The 19,141-nt window shown below is 39.6% G+C and overlaps 2 protein-coding genes across 2 annotated transcripts in view; one reads left to right on the forward strand and one right to left on the reverse strand.

Annotated features, from left to right (window-relative positions):
- The window catches only part of LOC143026231 (UBX domain-containing protein 7), a 354,072-nt gene that overhangs the window by 219,600 nt on the left and 115,331 nt on the right, over window positions 1-19,141 (forward strand). The gene's annotated exons all lie outside the window — the stretch shown is intronic.
- On the reverse strand, window positions 11,702-13,783 carry LOC143026230 (transcription factor Jun-like). The gene has a single exon (XM_076186255.1). It carries the CDS (start codon window positions 13,600-13,602, stop codon window positions 12,703-12,705), a length of 900 nt encoding a protein of 299 aa, XP_076042370.1. The 5' UTR covers window positions 13,603-13,783; the 3' UTR covers window positions 11,702-12,702.

Raw genomic sequence — 19,141 nt, forward strand, 5'->3', positions numbered from 1 at the left:
TACGTGATAATACTTACAACCACGTCTCAATTTACTGTCATAAAAAGTATGTCGCAAAATACTATTATAGTTGCAGTGCGTAATAAGAAAATTGCAGATACACTACGCGACATGCAAAGCGCACAGTCTGTTCACAGTAGAAAATAAGTATAATAGAGATCAGAACCATGATATTTAAAACCACAAGTCGAAAAAAGGGCACAAAAAAGTGTGTAAGGTTTAGGTACATATTTGTCTAAGAAAGTGTAGAGAAAACACGCGGGTGTGATGGGTCAGAAGGAGAACTTATCAAACGCTTAGAAAACATCCGACAAAGAAAACAAACGAAAAAGTAGTCGTCAAATCGAAACAGGTCACGCCCCCATCAGATAAATCAGTCCAAACCACAAAATGCACCACACTTACATGGGGAGCGGAAATTAAACATTATCAACAAAGGGTTTCTTCATCACACACACGCACGCATACACACACACACACACACACACACACACACACACACAAACACACATGCAATGTATAGTTATCCAATCACATCCACAACCAGGATGTCCCTCCTTCCCTCTACTCTACCATGCGTCAACTCTGCTTTCTGTGTGTGTGATTCACCATGGTTTTGGATCACGTGTTGGACTCGTGATCGACAGCTATTTCCCTCCCGAAAGAGAGCTCGTGTGTGTGTGTGTGTGTGTGTGTGTGTCCATCTTCTGTCTCCAGTCGTTATCTTGACATGGCCATATTATCTCAACAGGATCTTGCTCGTCTTCCCTCTGTACCTTCATTTGTTTGTTGTTTTCCTGTACTAACATTTGTCAATTATCCTTATGTAACAGGCAGCACTTAATATTCAACTGTCATTACTCTTTCCCATAGAAATCCTAATTCCATCATTTTTCAATATAACTTAGAATAAAGTGTGCATCATTGGAGACAACTTGCATTTAGTTACTTTTAGATTTAGAAGTGATTGTAACTATAGATGACACTGTACCTCAGATGCAGCCTACAGTATCCAACGGTGGTCTGAAACTCACAATGAACAAAGGACATTGCCAAGCAAGAAAAAGAACAGAGAAAGGTACAAGTGTAAGGTATTTGTACGAAAAAAATAGAAACTTGGGCCAAAAGCAGTGAAAAAAATGTCAGAGAGAGGGTTGTTATGATTGGTTTGTGCGATTTTTTTTTTTTTATGACATTTGACAGACAAGGAAGGCTATGAACATCCATCAGCAACTTAGGCGGGATGACATTAAGTAAAAATTAAAAGAATGATAATAAAAAAGAAGAGTATCTAGGAGCTTACCTTCCTAAATATTGTGCTAGTGGCGTAAAAGGAAGCGTGCTGGTCTCGTATTCGCTTAGTTGTGGGTTCGAATCCCGCGTTCCTCCCCGATTCCTAGCAGTGATTGTCACCCACCCTAACAGTCCCCAAAAACGTATAAAAGGCAAAGATGACGGTTTCGGTAGCAGCTAGTCAGCGCCTCCTGGCGTAGGCTCCAGCAGAGGCAGTCGAGGTGCAAACCAATTAAACAAAGAAGGAAAACAACTACGGTAACCGGAATCAGAGAAAGAGGGCAGAAACCAGCGCATCCAAACATTGGTCACATTGCTCAACAAACGAGAAAACGCGTGCATGCGTGAAAGCACCAGTATCGCGAATTAAGGGTCAACGCAGCAAGCAAAGAGGAAACACGCATCTACACGTACACATAGTGTGTATACTTCGACACACACACAAACTCTCACACATAGGAGCAGGCAGTTGTGTCCACAAGTGTACACTGTTGTGCAAGCACTCGCAAGAAAGAAGTGAAAGCAAAAGACGAACATAAAACTAAACATTCACCACCTGCCGGTAGTAGGGAACAGACACGAGAATGACATATGTATGTATGTTTAACTAAAAACACGCGTATGTAAGAGAATACAAACATCACGCACAAGGAGCCAGCCATGGGCGTCCAGATGGGAGGGGGGGGGGAGTTGGTCAAGCGGGGAGATAGTCCCCCCCCCTAGAAATCCAGGGTATGTTGGAAAATTTGACGGTCGTCGCGTATAATTTCGTTAAATTTCTTAAGTAAGAATATTTCTATCTATGATTGAAGGTAAAAAGTTACTCGTGTAGATAATGTAAATATATGCCTGTGCGGCCAATTTGAATGATTTATCTTTGTATCACTATATCGTTAACCATATATGCATAATGCCTTTGATATTGCCCTCCCCTACAGAAATCATTGCGTGGCGTAAAACACGAAGAGAAACGAAACACATGTGCACATACTGTACACACAGGTGCACGAAGAAGCATTCGAGTGGACAGTTACACACAGCTGTGCTAGTGCAGGTGTACATAAGGGAAGGAAGCGTACATACGAACATACACACACGACTTTAGAAGAAAAGCATGTGCAATCATGAACATGTATTAAAAGAAAACAAATGTTCACGTAGTATGTGTGGAAGATCATGTTCTCAGTTTTATACAATTTACGTAAACACTGGTAAACACACGAGAAACGCACGGTAAGAATAACCTAGACATATGTTGCAAACATTGCCTAGGAATGTATGCGCACTGCGCATAGAACATTGTTCAGAGTGAAGTTAACATAGGTGCGTTCGCACGCACAAACACGCACACACACACACACTATTATATATATATATATATATATATATATATATATATATATATATATATGTATATATATATATGTATATATATATATACACACACACACGCAGACACGCGCGCGCACAGACACATGGATACACGCATACTCGCACACACGCACATATAAGCACACGCACCCACACCCATACACACACGCTCACTGAGTATTCATATGTGTACATGCACACTAGAACGGAAATGTCTACAAGGCAATCATGTGGCGTAACAGAGCAATCAGGGCAGTGGGAGGAGGAGGAGGAGAAGCGGTGTGGGCCACATTAGCCTGTTTGTCCTCTCATTGTTTGACATGGCAACGCTCCTCCGGCTCCGTGCAGTTAGTTCGGAATTCTGTATTGAGATAAAGATAATAAAAAAAAGATATTTGAGTAACATCCTCTTGTGTAATTATTATTATTATTATTATTGTTATTGTTATTATTATAAGAATGGAGACAGCAAGAGACCATAAGGCCTACACTAGGCAGTTCCATGTTCATTACCACTTGTCATCCCCATCCATAAAGTTGTCTAACCGTTTCTTAAAACAACTGATAATTTCAGCACTCACTACATGGATACTAAGAATATTCTAACCGTTGACCATCTTATTAGTAAACCAGTTCTTGCCGATTTCCTTCTTAAATATAAATTTGTCAAATTTAAATCCATTACTGCGAGTCCTGCCCTGGTCTATTAGACCACCCCGCACTCTGCGTCTTTCCAGAGAGTGTACGTAAGGTGTAAGCCTTAAGGTAAATTTTCTGAGACAATGTATCACTTCGGTCATTCTCCTCTGTACTGATGTCCATTATCATTGTTGTTGTTATTATTATTATTATTATTATTATTATTATTATTATAATCATTGTTATTTATTATTGTTGTTGTTACTATTATCATAATTGTAATTATCATCAATTATTTTATTGTCATTACCGTTAGCATTATTTGTGCAATAATCATTTTCGTCATTGCAATAACATAGAATGCCGTAGACAGTCTGGGCAAGAGGAATCACAAATAATCAAAAGAAAAAAGCGACAAAATCTTCGTCTTCACATTATCCATCTTTTCCTGCGTCTGATAACACCCATTGTGGGATAAAACCCCGTCCAATCCCCCGCCTCCCACCTCCCAGAGGCCAACGCACCTTGCTCTCTTCGATTTCTCACGAGAAATGTTATCACCGTGAAGAGCCCAGATCTGCTTTTGACGTCGAGACGCGTAGATGAAGAGGCCACGGAAAGAGAATACTACGAGATCCACACGATCGAGAACTTCCAAAAACCACAGACGATCGTTGACGTCGTCTGTGCTTCCCCGTGGCCGGGCTGTGACCCAAGGGAGGTGTCGCGAGGGGGTGGTCGCTGGACAATTGTGGAAAAATATATTTATTTATATATCATTGCTAAACTTAATATTATTCCTGGGATACAACAGTCACTTAGGATATATATATATATATATACATATGTGTGTGTGTGTGTGCATACATATGTGTTTGTGTGATTCACCATCATGGTCTTGGATCACGTGTTGGACTCGTGATCAACAGCTATTTCCCTCCCGGAAGAGCTCAAAGCTCATTTATGGCCGATCTATGAGTAATACTGTGACCTTACACGCACACACACTCCCAACTCCCTGCCCGAGAGTTGGAGTAACGACCCACAGCGCAGCAATACTGAAATTATTTCAGCCCTGGGCGGGATTCAAACCCGGACCGCCATAGAACTCTAACCACTGCGCCACGAGGTGTGTGTGTTTGCGTAAGTGTGTGTGTGTGTGTTACAGGGATATAGCTACATTGTAAGATACAGACGAATAGATCATACTTATATTTTTCACGTATATAGTAATTTGTTATTTCGTTGATACCATACCACATTACATAATCATGACCAAGAACGTACTGTACAAACTATTGAACATCCAGGCATGAACCTTTTCTCTTCATTGTTTTAGTAAAGGAGGTGAGCAGATGGTGCTGGAAGCCACCTGATGAACATACACACGAGTACACCGACTGATACACTGCAATCTTGTTAGTGGGACACCCACAACTCGTGCCTTCTCTGAGAAGCCACACTCGGCTGCTCTTCCGAGAAGTCAGTCACGCTTGTTAGAGGAGCCCCTGGTGTCTAACAAGGCTCGTGAATTGTGCCAATCTTGTTTTGTTTTGTTTTGTTTTTAATCGCAAATTCTCTCGCCGTTCAGACCACACGTATGTAGAATTTGTATGTGTATGTACACGTGTATACTCGTGCGCTCATAGTGTTGGATTGTATGTACATGTACGTTTGTGTGTGTGTGTGTATGTGTGTGCGCGCGCGCGTGTGTGAGAGAGAGAGAGAGAAAGGAGGAGGAGGAGACATCTCATAGTCTTGAATCATGTGCTGGACTTATGATCGGCACCTATTCTTTCCCCTATTAGTGCGTAACAGTCTGACCTTTTACATACATACCCCATCCTTTGCCCAAGGAGAACAATAACGGGTTGTAGCATCAGTGAAAGCTTTTCACGCCAGGAGCGTGGGAGCGCGTAGCGTGAAACACAACGCACGCGAACACGTGTGTGTGGATATGTGTTTGCGTGCAAATTATTGCAATGGTGTATTGTATGTGTGTGCCCAGTTCTTCCGCTACAGGGAGCTTCTGTTCATATATTAAGTGCAGGGGAATCTCGACCAGTGTGAGAGTAAATACTCCTTTATGGGCTGCTGTCTATTCAAACGTGGAAAGAACTCACGCTTTTGAGGTAACATTGGACTATTTTAGTAGTTTAATAGAAATAACCACATCATTTATCCTTGGGGTCAACATTACATCGAAAGGGGGGTAAGTCATAGAAGTGGTACAGATTTTATTTTATTAATTTATTTATTTTATCTATTTATTATTTCTTCCCTACGTGAGTCTACTCTTGGTCTAAAGTGATATCTATAGACTACCTAAACCAGTAGTTCTCAACCTGGGGTACGCGTACCCCCAGGGGTACATTAAAGGAAATTCAGGGGTACGTGACAGGTTTCTGAAAATAATCAGACAACTGTGATTGATTTTGTAGACTAGCTGCGAGCTTTTCAAATGAAACACAAACTTTGGCAAGAAAAAGTCACAGCGGGTCTGTATGATGCTTTTGAAAATATGAGCGATAGCTTGTCAGTTCTGTGTAAAGATGATGTGAATGAGGTCAGTGGTCTCATCCATAAGCACTTGGTTTCTCTCAGTCAAGAGTTAGAAAATTATTTTCCTCATATCACAGACTTAGATTGCCAGCTCATTCGAAATCCATTAAAAGTGGACCCTACATCCCTTTCCAGATGAACTGCAAGAAGAATTCATCGACTTTGTCAATGACTCAACTGCAAAAGATTCTTTTGCTAGTTTGTCACTGACCAGATTCTGGTCAACAATGGCATGTTCTTATCCTACTTTAGCAAAGAATTGTGGACGGGACCTCCTGATGTTTCCATCCACATACCGCTGTGAGCAGGGATTCTCAGCATTGTGCTTGATTAAAAACAAGTTACGTTCACGTCTTGCAGTCAAAGACGACATAAGAGTGGCTCTTTCAAAGACTGTGCCAAGGATTGACTTGTTGGTAGCAAATAAACAGGCCCAACCATCTCACTGAATTGTCTATACTTGCATTTTAATGTAGTAACATGTGTCTGTGTCACAATTTAAGCTTAATAAACTAAGCCAATTAACCATGCATTTATTTTCATCCTTACTGATGCTGCATTGTGGGTAAGGGGTACGTGACTAATACTGGAAGACTTCAAGGGGTACATAATTATGATTAAAAAGGTTGAGAACCCTTGACCTAAACTATCAACTGAATAATAATTTGTTCATTACACATTTTTATTGTTTGTTATATGTTTTTATCAGAAACTTATTTTCTTATGTTTTCTCTATCTTTCGTTTTTATTTTTCATTTTGTTTTTTATTTTGAATTTGTTTTGAAATGTTATTCTTTTATTTTATTTTGAAGTTATATTTTTAAATATATATATATATATATAATTGTTTTTAAATGAAAAATATATTTCTAATTTTCAATTTTTCTTCTTATTTCTTAATGTTATGTATATATTTTTTCTATTTTCTATTTCATTTACTTTTTAGTTTGTATTTTCTATTTCTATATTCTTACCTTTTTCCTTTTTCGTCTTTTTATTTAGAAAGTTCTACTTTTAGTTTTAAACTGTTCATTCATAATTATCATTTTTATATTCTTAATTATTACATCGTTTCTCAATTCTTTATATATGTTACATATATTTTTCTATTCCATTTCTTGTTTCTATTTCCTTTTTTCATTCATATTACTTATTTTCTCTTTTTGTTGCATTTTTCTATCATTTTCCATTTCTTATTTTTCTTTTTCTAGATTATAGTATACTATATATGTTTTTAATTTCTTATTATATCTTCTGTTTATTCTCTATAGTTTTGGATTTTTTCTGTTTTTTTATATATTCCATATTCTATATTTTCTGTTCTATTTTCATATTTTAATGGAATTTCTAAACCATTGTTTTTGTTTGCTTTTTTCATATTTTAATGGAATTTCTAAACCATTGTTTTTGTTTGCTTTTTTCATTTTTTTGTCTTGTGTGCTTTATTTTATTTTATTCTTTGATGATAAAAAAAAACCAAATCACCAATATACATATATTGGTGCTACTATAGTGTGAGGTCTACCGCCATATGTCGCTTACCCAGGTGCAGCCTGAGGTCTACCGCATGATCCGCATTCCACCAGTAGCCTACGCCCCCCTCACCTGTCCAAACATGTCCTGCCCAAATATATAAAAAAATGTGACCTGTCCACGTGACCTGACCTAACCTAACCTATTTGTATCGTTCTTAGAAGATGTACGAAGTGTGTATCGCTAGAATAAATGTATGGAAATATATGATAACATGTTTATTTTTCCATTTTTTTCCTTTAATATGAATGTAATTAGAAATCCAGTTATCTAAGTCATTCCTAGGATATGTACAAAATATGTGTTTATCGCAAAAATTAATGTATGGAAATGGTAGACCTCATGCTATACTGCTAACGGGAGTGTGATAGACTTCACGCCATACTAGCACCCATATATTTATATTTATTTAGCGACAAGTGGGATGGCCGAAATGTGGCTTTTTGGAAAGCAGGAAGATATAAAATGTACGTCGGCTGCTACCGAACCTGAAAAAGAAGAAGAAGAAGAAGAATGGGAAAATAAAAATAAGAAGCAGCCAGATCAGGAGGAACTGCCGCAGACGACGACGACCCCAGTCTTGGGGCTTGAGAGAGCCTTCGGGAGACTTCCTGGGTTCATCCACTTCGCCGGTTTCTGGTACTTCCGGTTCCTGGTACTCCGACGACGTTCTTCACGAAGTCGTCGAAGACGATGCAAAATGGCGTAGGTGGTGAAGAACGCTTCTGTGAATGCCCCCTCCCCAAAAAAAAAAAAATAATAATAATGACTACGTAAATACGATAAACTCTTAACTAATTGAAAATGGAAAAGTATATATGAAAACAAAATAATGAAAAAATTATATAACTTCTGCCTCGTAGTTTTATGGCCCTAGAAACAATATACAGGATCAGACATGCTGGGCCCAAAACAATGCGGCAGACATGAAAACGAAATTTGTGATTATTACGAGGAATGAACATGAAATATAACAAATAATATACCTTTTCTGTGCATTTTTTTTATCTGTATTGTTGAATATTTTCTTAAAATCTAACTTAACTTTATTTAGATATTCCAAGAATTTTTTTTAATTTAATTTTAACTTGGTCGTCCTCGTTGCTGCTGGAAGTCTTGCAATTCCTCGGGGGCGGCGATCGTTTGGCAAAGCCCTTTCCCGTGGTCTCTGAGTCGATACTTGATACGTCGTCCAAATTTCATCGTACCGTACACGACTTCGAGAGGGAAGTCCAAAGGAGCCCCCACCCCCCACTCCCCTCCCTCCCACTTCGGATGGTCGGTCACCCGTGCGAAATGTCTCGATGTCTGTCTGTCTTTTTGTTTATTTTGTTATTATTACTATTATTGTTGTTATCATTGTTATTGATGTTTTGTCGAGCTGACTTACTCACGTGATCATTGTCTTGGATCACGTGACGTGACGTCGAACTAGAAAACGAGCTACTTCCTATGTTAACATATTATTCATGTGTCTTTCCTCCTTTTTCTTCATCATCTGCATCTTCTTCATCACCTTCGTTTTCATCTTCTACTTACTTTTGTCGGTCTTCGAAATATGGATATGCAAAAAAAAAAGGCGATTGCGTACAGCCATAATTACAGACTCCACCTGCTCTCCGGTCCGGAAGCAAAAGCATAACAACCCAGCTATTTCCAAATTCTCTGAAACCATTACTCATCATCTTGTTGGTTGAACCTCTTACGTTCCCAGTGACCCTTTTGCTTTTATCATAACTGCTGTCATCTGCGTGCGTGTTTGTGTGTGCGTGCGCGCACGACACCCTCTCGGTAGAGAATGGTATGTCACCCCTCGCCACTGACTGAAGCACCACAAACAAATCTTCCAAACTGTGATCATACCATCGCAAAGATGACCATGTTTCCTAAAATATCTTCATTTTCCCATTTGCTCATCGAGTTTGATATCCACATTTATTCTACTAAGTCTAAAGGATCTTTCGTAATCTACACAGAATGAATATACAGCTTTATTGTAGTGTGGTTTTCTCGATTAGTTGATTCCTTGTCCGCAGATGGTCAGTAAAGGGGGATTCCACTTCTAACTCCTCCCCTTTGGCTGGCATTCATTAAGGTTTTACATTGTTCGTATGCTGGAATATTAGGAAATAATCGTTATACGTTTGAATATTAATTAGACAGTAATTGTTTTGTTTTTCTTGTCTCTTGCTGTATGTGTTTGAGTGTTTGTGTAGGTGTACGTGTATATGTGTATGTATGTCTGCGTTTGTGTATATGTATGTGTCTTTGTATGTATGTCTGCGAGCGTGTGTGTAAGTATGTCTGTCTGTGTTTATATGTATGTATGTGTGTGTGTGTGCGTGTCTGTCTGTACGTTTTTATGTGCGTGTAAGTTTGTATTTGTGTAAGCATGTATGTGTTCGTGTCTTGACATGTGTATGTGTGTATTTATATGTGAATACGTATGTGTTTGCTCGTGTGTGTTTTTGCGTGTGCGTGTATATTTGTGCTTGTGTTCGTGTGTGCGCGCGCGTACGTGTGCATATGTGTACATCTGCGTGTTTCTTTTTTTCTAAAATGGTCTTTTCATTGTGTAGCTCAATATTCATTCCTTGTCATGCTGGCGAGAAGGCGATTTTCTTCGTTCAGTTGTTGAAGAACTCCTAAATGCATCTCGAGCACTGTAAACATCTTTTGATCTACTACCATCCTCAGGAGAATGAAATCCCTTTTCCTGGAGACGGTCCGTTGTAAACAGAAACACGTCTGGAGTAGGTTTTCTGAACCCCTTTTTCGAGGTGCCAAACCTCACCCCAGATACGCCGATCCCCTAGTAACTGATAAGACCAAATCCCACTTGGTTGCAAAATTAAAACGTTGTATAACATTCAAGGTTCTTAAGACGGCGTGCAAATAAGAGAGAAAAATGTTGTGATAATTGAACTACTGATGTTGAGGTCCAGAGATTTAATTTGGATTTCTTCTCCAAGAACTGAACGAAGGAAATATATATCTCAGCTTTCAAATTTTTATAGAACTTGTGTTCAGAAATACTTTCCCCCCAAAAAATGTTAGTACACATACACATACACACACACACACACACACATATATATATATATATATAACACAGTCAATCCCTTTGGCGTAAAATATGTAAAAGTCGTTGTCACATGCACAGAGATACTCTTTCAAGCTAAATCCATAAATTCGTCTTTTCCCACAACATACAGCAGTGTTTCAAAAGAATGGAATGCTTTGCAACGTCAAAATACTTTATAAGTTATTACCCGACAGAGGCTGCAGAAAGGGTTCCCTAAAAAAAAAAAAAAAAAAGTCAGCGAGACCAAAATAAATCAAAGGAGCAAAGTCATTTCACTTACACTGATTTTTCTTCGATTGAATATAATCGTCTGGCGGCAGCTAGGACAAAAGCATTTTCTTATACGTAGTGTCAGGTGTCTTCCAGATCTTTCCATCATATGCCCCCGCCACACAGACAATCCCATGTTGAATAAAATTGCCTGGCTTTAGACAAATGTACAAAGACCCCACACATCACACACATCAAAAGTTGATAACAGGAAAAAATAACCCTTTTCAGCAAAATAGTCTGAAATAGTGTTAGAGACTATATCATTCGTAAATGTTTTCACCCTCACAAGAGTTCAGGTTGTCAGAAAAGGTGACTCATAAAAACGTCCGAGAAACCTTGATGGTGATCCGTCGCCATTGATGATGCACACACCAGTTGAGAGTTGTTTATCATATTAGCAATAACAAAATCATGCCGTTACTTATTAAAATAAAATATATTATATTATTCATGTGTCTCCCATCTTACTATTGAACTATGTTTATATTTGATTTGACCAGTTCTGTTTTTAATCAGTTTCTATTTGTTTCCAACCATGTGACCATCACAGCTTTAAAAATGGAACAATTAGTAATTATGATAATACATTTCTATACATTTTCATGTATATGTTGATGGATTTTTTTTTTTACAACATACAATATTCCAGCTCTTGTAAACTTTTAAGCATGTCACCACTTTATTTTTTTCCAGTTTAATATTTGACATAATATTGATTACTATGGTAGAATCTATTAAACACTTCATCAGTCAATATTTTTTCATTTTTTCCACTATTAACATCTCATTGTAGTAAGTCAATCTTTTCTTCTGACCTAATACTTATTATACTGATCTATTGTTTAACAAATTACTTTCAATTTTCCATTCTCTCAGTTCAGATATATAATCTACTTTGGTTTCTCCTAGTAGTCATACAAGGGTATATCAGTTAAACTAAGTCAGTTTCATCAATATTTTTATTCTGAAATATAAATAAAAAAGATTCAAACAAATTCTCGTTTTCTTTCACAAGCATACAGTATGAATCAAAGTGTATGGTACAAGAATATAAAATCTTTACGTAACATTCATGCTAAACTCTGAAACACTCATTACAATGGGCATGATAAAAAGAGACTTGCATACATGAAATTGCTTCTTGCATAGTGACTTAGTGGCTTATCACTGACCTTGTAGAAAAATACATACAATATGCTAGCGAGGACCTACAAGAAAGCCCAGCCTTTAGCCATAAAGTTTCTGAAAGTATCACAAAGTTGCCTGGCCTAGGCCTGAATGCGAGAGATGGCATTGGTGGTGATGGCTGTAGAAGTGGCGCGATAAAGAGACGGTGTGTGCATGTGATGCAACACCAACCCCACGAACGGTGCAAGGTTTCACGTTGCACTCTGAAGGTTTAACCAACATGCACGGCGGATTAACCCATCACTGCAGTCGAAAGAAACCTTCGTTTTGAAAATATGTCCTAACCCAAACACCACCTGTACGTAAATAGATACGCACGACCCGCCCTAGACACACGTACATTCACGCACACACTTTTGACTAGAGCGACCCCGATACGGCCATGCGTGGAGGCCCAGCCTGTGCCACCCCGTTACACGGACCTCCGCCCAGGACGCAGCCGAAGGGGGACGCAAGAACCCCGACATCTCAAGAGACTACTGGCCAACACGCACCCAAGGGCGTGCTCCTCCTGACGAGGAATTCGGACGTCCAGGAATATACTGCTTATGGTTGCAGCAGCGGGGTTAGAAGCGGCACCTTAGCCTCGCTCGGGGTCCTGACGTACGTGCTGCTGCTGCTTCTGTTGTGTGCAGACCATGTGGCAGTTGCAACAACCGATGCTGCGACTCTTCTTTGGGTTGTGGATGCAACTGGACACGTCTGGATTCACATTAGCACCGCATAACCAAAGGAGATCATCACCCCGACTGCCGGTGTCACTGCTGGGTAACGAAAGGGATCTGGCATCCACTGTTGACGTGATCCATCACCTCCTGCTTGAGTTGGCACACCTGGTCTCGCAATTTGTTCACCATGGCTTGAAGCTCGACATTCTCACCCTTGAGCGAGCTCACCTTGTCCTCGAGACGGGAGATACGTTCGAGTTTTCGTCGCCGGCACTTCGAAGCTGCGATCCTATTGCGGAGGCGTTTCCGTTCGAGTTTAATACGCTCCTGCGATTCCATGTTGATTGGCGACATGGGGGGCGACCCACACACACTCGGCACCGTCTGGGGCTCCTCTTTAATATGAATACCCATAGGCGCGGTGCCAACCCCACCGGACACTTCATCGACGAGAGTCACGCCCCTCGACGCTGCTGTAGTGGACACAATAGATACCCCGGACGTGACAGGGACCTGATGATGCTGTTGCTGCTGCTGTTGGTGCGTCGAGTCCAACTGAGTGTACACATGATAGGTCCCAGAATTGTTGTCACTTGTCACGGTAACACTGACTGGTTGAAGGGGAGCGGCGCCTTGTACTGATGTACCCTGGTGCATCTGCTGCAAGGTGTCCTCGAAGCCCTTGGCGAACTCCTCTTGCTCCTCGGTCACCGTCTTCGGGAAGAAAAATTGCGAGGGTGCTGGGGTGTTTCCAGTGTTGAGACCAGTCCCTTGCTGAATAATAAGGCGTTCCAATTCAGGCGAAGCTAGCTTGAGCATGTTGAGGTCGGGCGATGTAAGAAGTGGGTTGAAAGCCCCACCCAGCCTTTGCTTCTTCGGCGGCGGCCGATTCAGATCGAGAGTAAGTTTTCTTTTCATCTGCGCTACGGACTCCCCACGACCGCCAGGAAAACCGTTGTATGATCCGTCCTCGTACATGGTGGTCTCCATAATACGACACTGCTACAATGACTTGACTCACTTAAGTCTACAGTGACTCATGCACACGCTAGGCACTACCACAATAACAACACCACGTTGCTCTAGCGGCTTTGTTGCAATGTCTGTTGGAGGAGAGCGTACGTTCTACCTCCTCGATCTCTAGTGAACCTATGAGTCATTCGAGCTGCGAGCAACTTACTTTATACGATGTTGTCATATGCTAAATATAGAAACACGACGTCATTTTCTCGCGCTCTCATTGGCTGACAATGATGTCATAGTTTTCGTGGAACGTGGCTCTGCTTTGCTATTGGCCAATTCTGAGAACCCGACATGGTAGATAGTGCACGCTGTTGTCATGGCTCAAATAATGTATATATGATGGATAGTTATATTGCTTGTTAGTTAACTTATTTACCATTATACGTATATATTATAAATATATAGTACTAGATTGTAAGATGTTAACAACGAATGATGGCGCTGTATACCATATATATATCCCACACCTTTACTACGACGATTTGGCAACACGCTTCTCTCGTGAGCCCAGTACTCTCGACCAATCAGAATCTCGCAAGGGCCGCATACGTAGGCGCGACCTTTGAATTCAAGTTTTGATAGTTTCAACTTTATGATTATCTTTGTTTTAAGTTATTAACTTTATAAAAATTAAGTCTCATTACATTAGAATTTATTTATGTGTATATATCTTTTGTCATAAATGTATATTTCTCGACCGTTGACAAAAATAATTGTCTTTTCTTTTGTGTGAGTGGCAACTCTGTTAAATTTTCGTACAACTGGCATAAGTTTACTTTAGTAAATTGCGGAGGATGCTGCAGAGACGAGAGGCGCCAAATGTCAAACGTTTAAGAAGTTAACTTTATTGACACATTAATATTCTTTCATATAAGAGTAAAACTTATTTTTATATGAGTGCTTAAACACTCGTATATTTCCTGGCACATAAACAAATAAGGATAATCATGAAAGCAAAAACTTGGTCTGCGTGTGCTGTGGATGACAGGTGGATTTTAAGGAGTGGCCGAGACGGAACTGGTGGGTGTGGAGGGATGGTGAAGGAAGGTTGTTAGACGAGCAGTAGCCTTTTCTTCGAACCGATATGCGGATGACTAAGGCGACCGGAAACACCTGGAATGTCAGTTCCTGGAATTTTTTTACGCGCCACCAGTTTTCTCGTCACGTTGCTGGGGGCATTTGATGCTTGCTTGGTAATAACACGTGGAAGGAAACGTCCTTATCTACTATACACTAAGTATTTGCTTTCTAATAACATGGGTTATTGTTTGTTTTTACTGGCGTATAGTGAATGGTCGAAATATGTTACCACATAAATATTTACTGAAATGGAATAGCATAGGCCACAACAATCACCTCATTGAAATTGCGTAACGTTGGCCGCCAGCTTTTTATTAATTAAAAAAAAACGATTGCTTTTATAATACCTAAATGTTTCGAAGGGACAAATTACTTGACACTGGTTCCTCCCAAGAAATCCTCTAGTGTTGGCCAAAATAAAAGCTATAGTGTATATCGTAGAGAAAGAGTGACATGAAATTGTTATTTCTGCATCTTTTGAGAACGTCATGTTTAATAAACCCATTCTTGTCAGAGACTATAAGGTAACGGCTTACATGTTTATCGACGGTATTAATATATGAGAGGTATCACCTGGCTTTAGCTAGAAATATGAATAAACAACGACAGTCCGTGTCGTCCACGGGCGAGGTAGTCTACTTCATGCTTACTACACCTTTAGTAGTTCTTCATTTTCAATTATCCCAGATTTCAGGAGAGGTTAATCATATAACATAATGTAATATATATATATATATATATATATATATATATATCTATATATATATATATATATATATATATATATATGTATATATATATATATATATATATATATATTTCCAACGAATGCCTCCATCGAGCGATTCTTCAGTTTCGACCGCGATGGCATGGAATTAAAAGTGATTTGTGGTTGAAAAAAGATATTAATTGATCACTGGGAACCATTCAGTGTAAATGTGTGTATATATATATATATATATATATATATACACATATATATATATATATATGTATATATATATATATATATATCACAAACACCATAGTCGGACGAAAAAAAGAGTTGAGTAAGCGAAATTATATAATAAGATTGCTAACTGCAATCCTCTTCAGTAGTATAAAGTGGAAGGAGGATGCTATCTTAAATAGCAACCTCTTACAAAGGGAATGGAACTTGGAAAGGAATAAATGTCACTACCCCAACACCTATGTGACCTGAGGATGACATGATTATTCATCACCAAATAAATTGTCAACAATTTTCCTCCCACTCCTCCTGACCTGACCTCATGTCATCCTCAGGTCACATAGAGGTTGGGGTAGTGACATTTATTCTTTTCTAAGTTCCCTTGCCTTTGTAAGAGGTTGCTTTGTACTACTGAAGAGGATTGCATTTAGCAATCAAAATATATAGTTTCGCTTACTCAACTCTCGTCCGACTGTGGTGTTAGTTGTGATTTACACATTGTTACTACATTTCTCACCAGTGATATATATATATATATATATATATATATATATATATATATATATATATATATATATATATTTAATTAACTACATAATGACAAATGGAAAGGAAAAAATGGGATAATTTTGACGTTTTAACGTTTCGACCCACAAAGTCTTGATCAAGACCCTGTGGGTCGAAACGTTAAAACATTAAAATTCCACCATTATTCCTTGTCTACTTCCTCCATCTTCAGTTTTATATATATATACATATATATATATATATAGATATATAGATAGATAGATAGATAAAAGGGAACCTCTTACCAATGATGATGATATGAGAGAAAACGCATTATGCAAGGAAGTATCCACTTTCGCACAAAGCCAGCACCCATGCCCTATGTGTTTGGACAGCCATGCCATTTGGCAGTCATCAATAACCAGACCCTCGTTTACACAAGTCCAGTTCTGAACACAGCGAAGCTGTAGCCACACTTCGTACAAAATATTCAAACCCAAATACGGAAAAAATAGTAAATACGCCGAAATTGCGTTTTGCGTTAGGGGTCGTCCTTTGCAAAGTTGACTCCACTTGAATAAAATGGCCAGGCGACAGCAGCCAGTTTGACAAGTGTAGAAAGCAGTGTTCATCGTGTCCATTTTCTGTTCCATCTACGTCAATATTTTGTCGGCGTCTCGACATCCTTTCCCCAAAGGGGTTGTAACGTTAGCCTATTTTTCCTTCCACATACTACCTCCAGCCTCCATTTGAATGGCTAGAATATGGCTTCGCTTACAGAAATCTAGACTTCTCTAAGAACGTTTCGACAGTATTTCTAACAGTTGTATAGGCCTACAGTGTCTCAGCTCATCATTCATTCTTGCTATGTATAATGGAAAGCTGATTTGATCTTTGACTGGTCGGGTTCTTCAAGGTATAGTAAATTTTAAGACGGTGAACCTTGTGAAAAGGCAAGATAAAACATTGGTTGCGGTTGATGTGTTTACTGTAGCCGGCCACCGCACTTGTGACCAGTGTTGCACTTGCCAAACTGGTCAAAGCCCAAGTGTCTAATTCAAACATATGAAAATACATTATTCTTTGTGACCCCCAAAGAAACCCCAACCGACCTCCCAGGTTAAGAACCGCTGTTGTAACCGAAGTCGTTTTTACTCAAACTCTAAACTGTCGGCGCTGGTGATACCCATAGAAGCCTAGTGTGATAACCCCATACAAACGAGTCGTTTGTGTCGACCGTAATACCATGTCGACAAGAGAAACTTCGACCCAGAACGAAAGCAGATGCAGAATATCATAGAAATGAAAAAGAACAACAACTAGAAAAGTAAATAAGCAAATTAATATATAAATAAATGGACAACATATTTACAAATTAATAAAGAAACATTAAAGTAAATTACAACGTTTCTATTATCTTCATCTAACCGGATCTTTTAGCTTTAAACAATACCACTTGAAGTTGTTTTTACCTGCTTCTAGATCAAATATACGTTATGGCCGCTTAAAGTAATTATTTCTTATCTGGTAAATAATCTGTGATTTTTTTTTTTATCAAATTCAAATGTTATCTGTCCATTTTAAATCTTGAAGGCCTACGTTATCCCCACCACCCCGATTATTTCTTCTCTCGTCGTTCACTCATCAATTCAATATTCGGATTTTTTCCTAAAATTGAAAATGCATACTACCTGTGTGTGTATGTGCGCGCGTGCATGCGTACGTGCATGTGTGTGTGCTTCCCGTAATTATCACGGTTGCTTGCGCGCGCGTGTGGGGGTGGTGGTGGTGGAGGGGGCATGCACTTGGACGTCTGGCATGGACGAGAACGTAGTAAGAACCAGACCAGTCAGATCTTGAGGTGAGGACAGACCTCGCAATGGCCGGAAACACCCACACAGCGAGTGCTCGACCAACAACAACAACAGCACGATACTATATATGAAGCAGAGCCGTTGGCTGGGCTGACTGATGATCATTATATCAATACTTGAAGGCTCATTCTTTCATATAAAAGGACCCTCTCTTCAGTCGTTGAGCGCGCTGTGAAGTGTAGAAGTAGTTTATACTTTTTTATCTTTACTGTTGCAAATTCCACACCACTTTTGCAGCAAGAGGATTTACCCCTTTATTCAGCTGACGGCCTTCGTCGACTTAACTCTCAAGTCTGCACATGTTATCCACCCAAGACGATCAAAGAAGGAACTTCGAAAAGGGGGTTGTGATCCTAGAGCCAACTCGACCTACCATCCTCTTCTTTCCTCTCCCTCCTCCCTTCACTGCCCTCCTTCTATTACCGCCTTCACCTCTCCCTCCACTTCCTTCTCCCCCTCCCCCTCCTTTGAGGCCTTGAGCGGGTATCTCTGAGGACACGGGTGGCGCGCGGGAGCGTAGATGGCATTGGATCCAGCAATATCTTTAGTAACGGAGCCTTTGTTTTACGCTATTCCATCATAATCATCAATCTCAGGGATAGTTTTAGTTTTCTGTACAAAAATAAGTGAAATAATTTGTAGCTGTTGAGGAGCATGTAAGGACAAGAGCGAAAAGTCGTCTACTTTAGTTTGTCGTTGCTCTTATTTTGCCCGGCGATCAACAGGGAAGGCGAGTCAACGGACTCTTTATTATTATTATTGATTATTTCATTTATTTGTTTATTTTATTATTATTATTTCTTTTGCCGGCAAAGAAAAGTCGACGACTTTTTGTCAGTGCGCAGGCCACTTCATACTTCTCTTATTTACTGTGCGTGGTAGATCTTCGAAAGCACTAGGAATATTTTAGACTTGCCCGTAATCTGCTTTCTTTCACAGCCTTGCGAAAGATAAAATGGGCGTCATATCCAGGGATGGGCAACTAGAAAGAGAGGGATCGACTCCAGTGAACTCGAGGCTGCAACAGCAGCAGCAGCACCCGTCGCTATTCCACTGCTCTGCGCTAAAAATAGCACGTAGTTCATTACGCTTAGAT

This window comes from Oratosquilla oratoria, chromosome 6 (assembly GCF_046742065.1).
Source record: "Oratosquilla oratoria isolate Oo_2021 chromosome 6, ASM4674206v1, whole genome shotgun sequence".
Taxonomy (NCBI): domain Eukaryota; kingdom Metazoa; phylum Arthropoda; class Malacostraca; order Stomatopoda; family Squillidae; genus Oratosquilla; species Oratosquilla oratoria.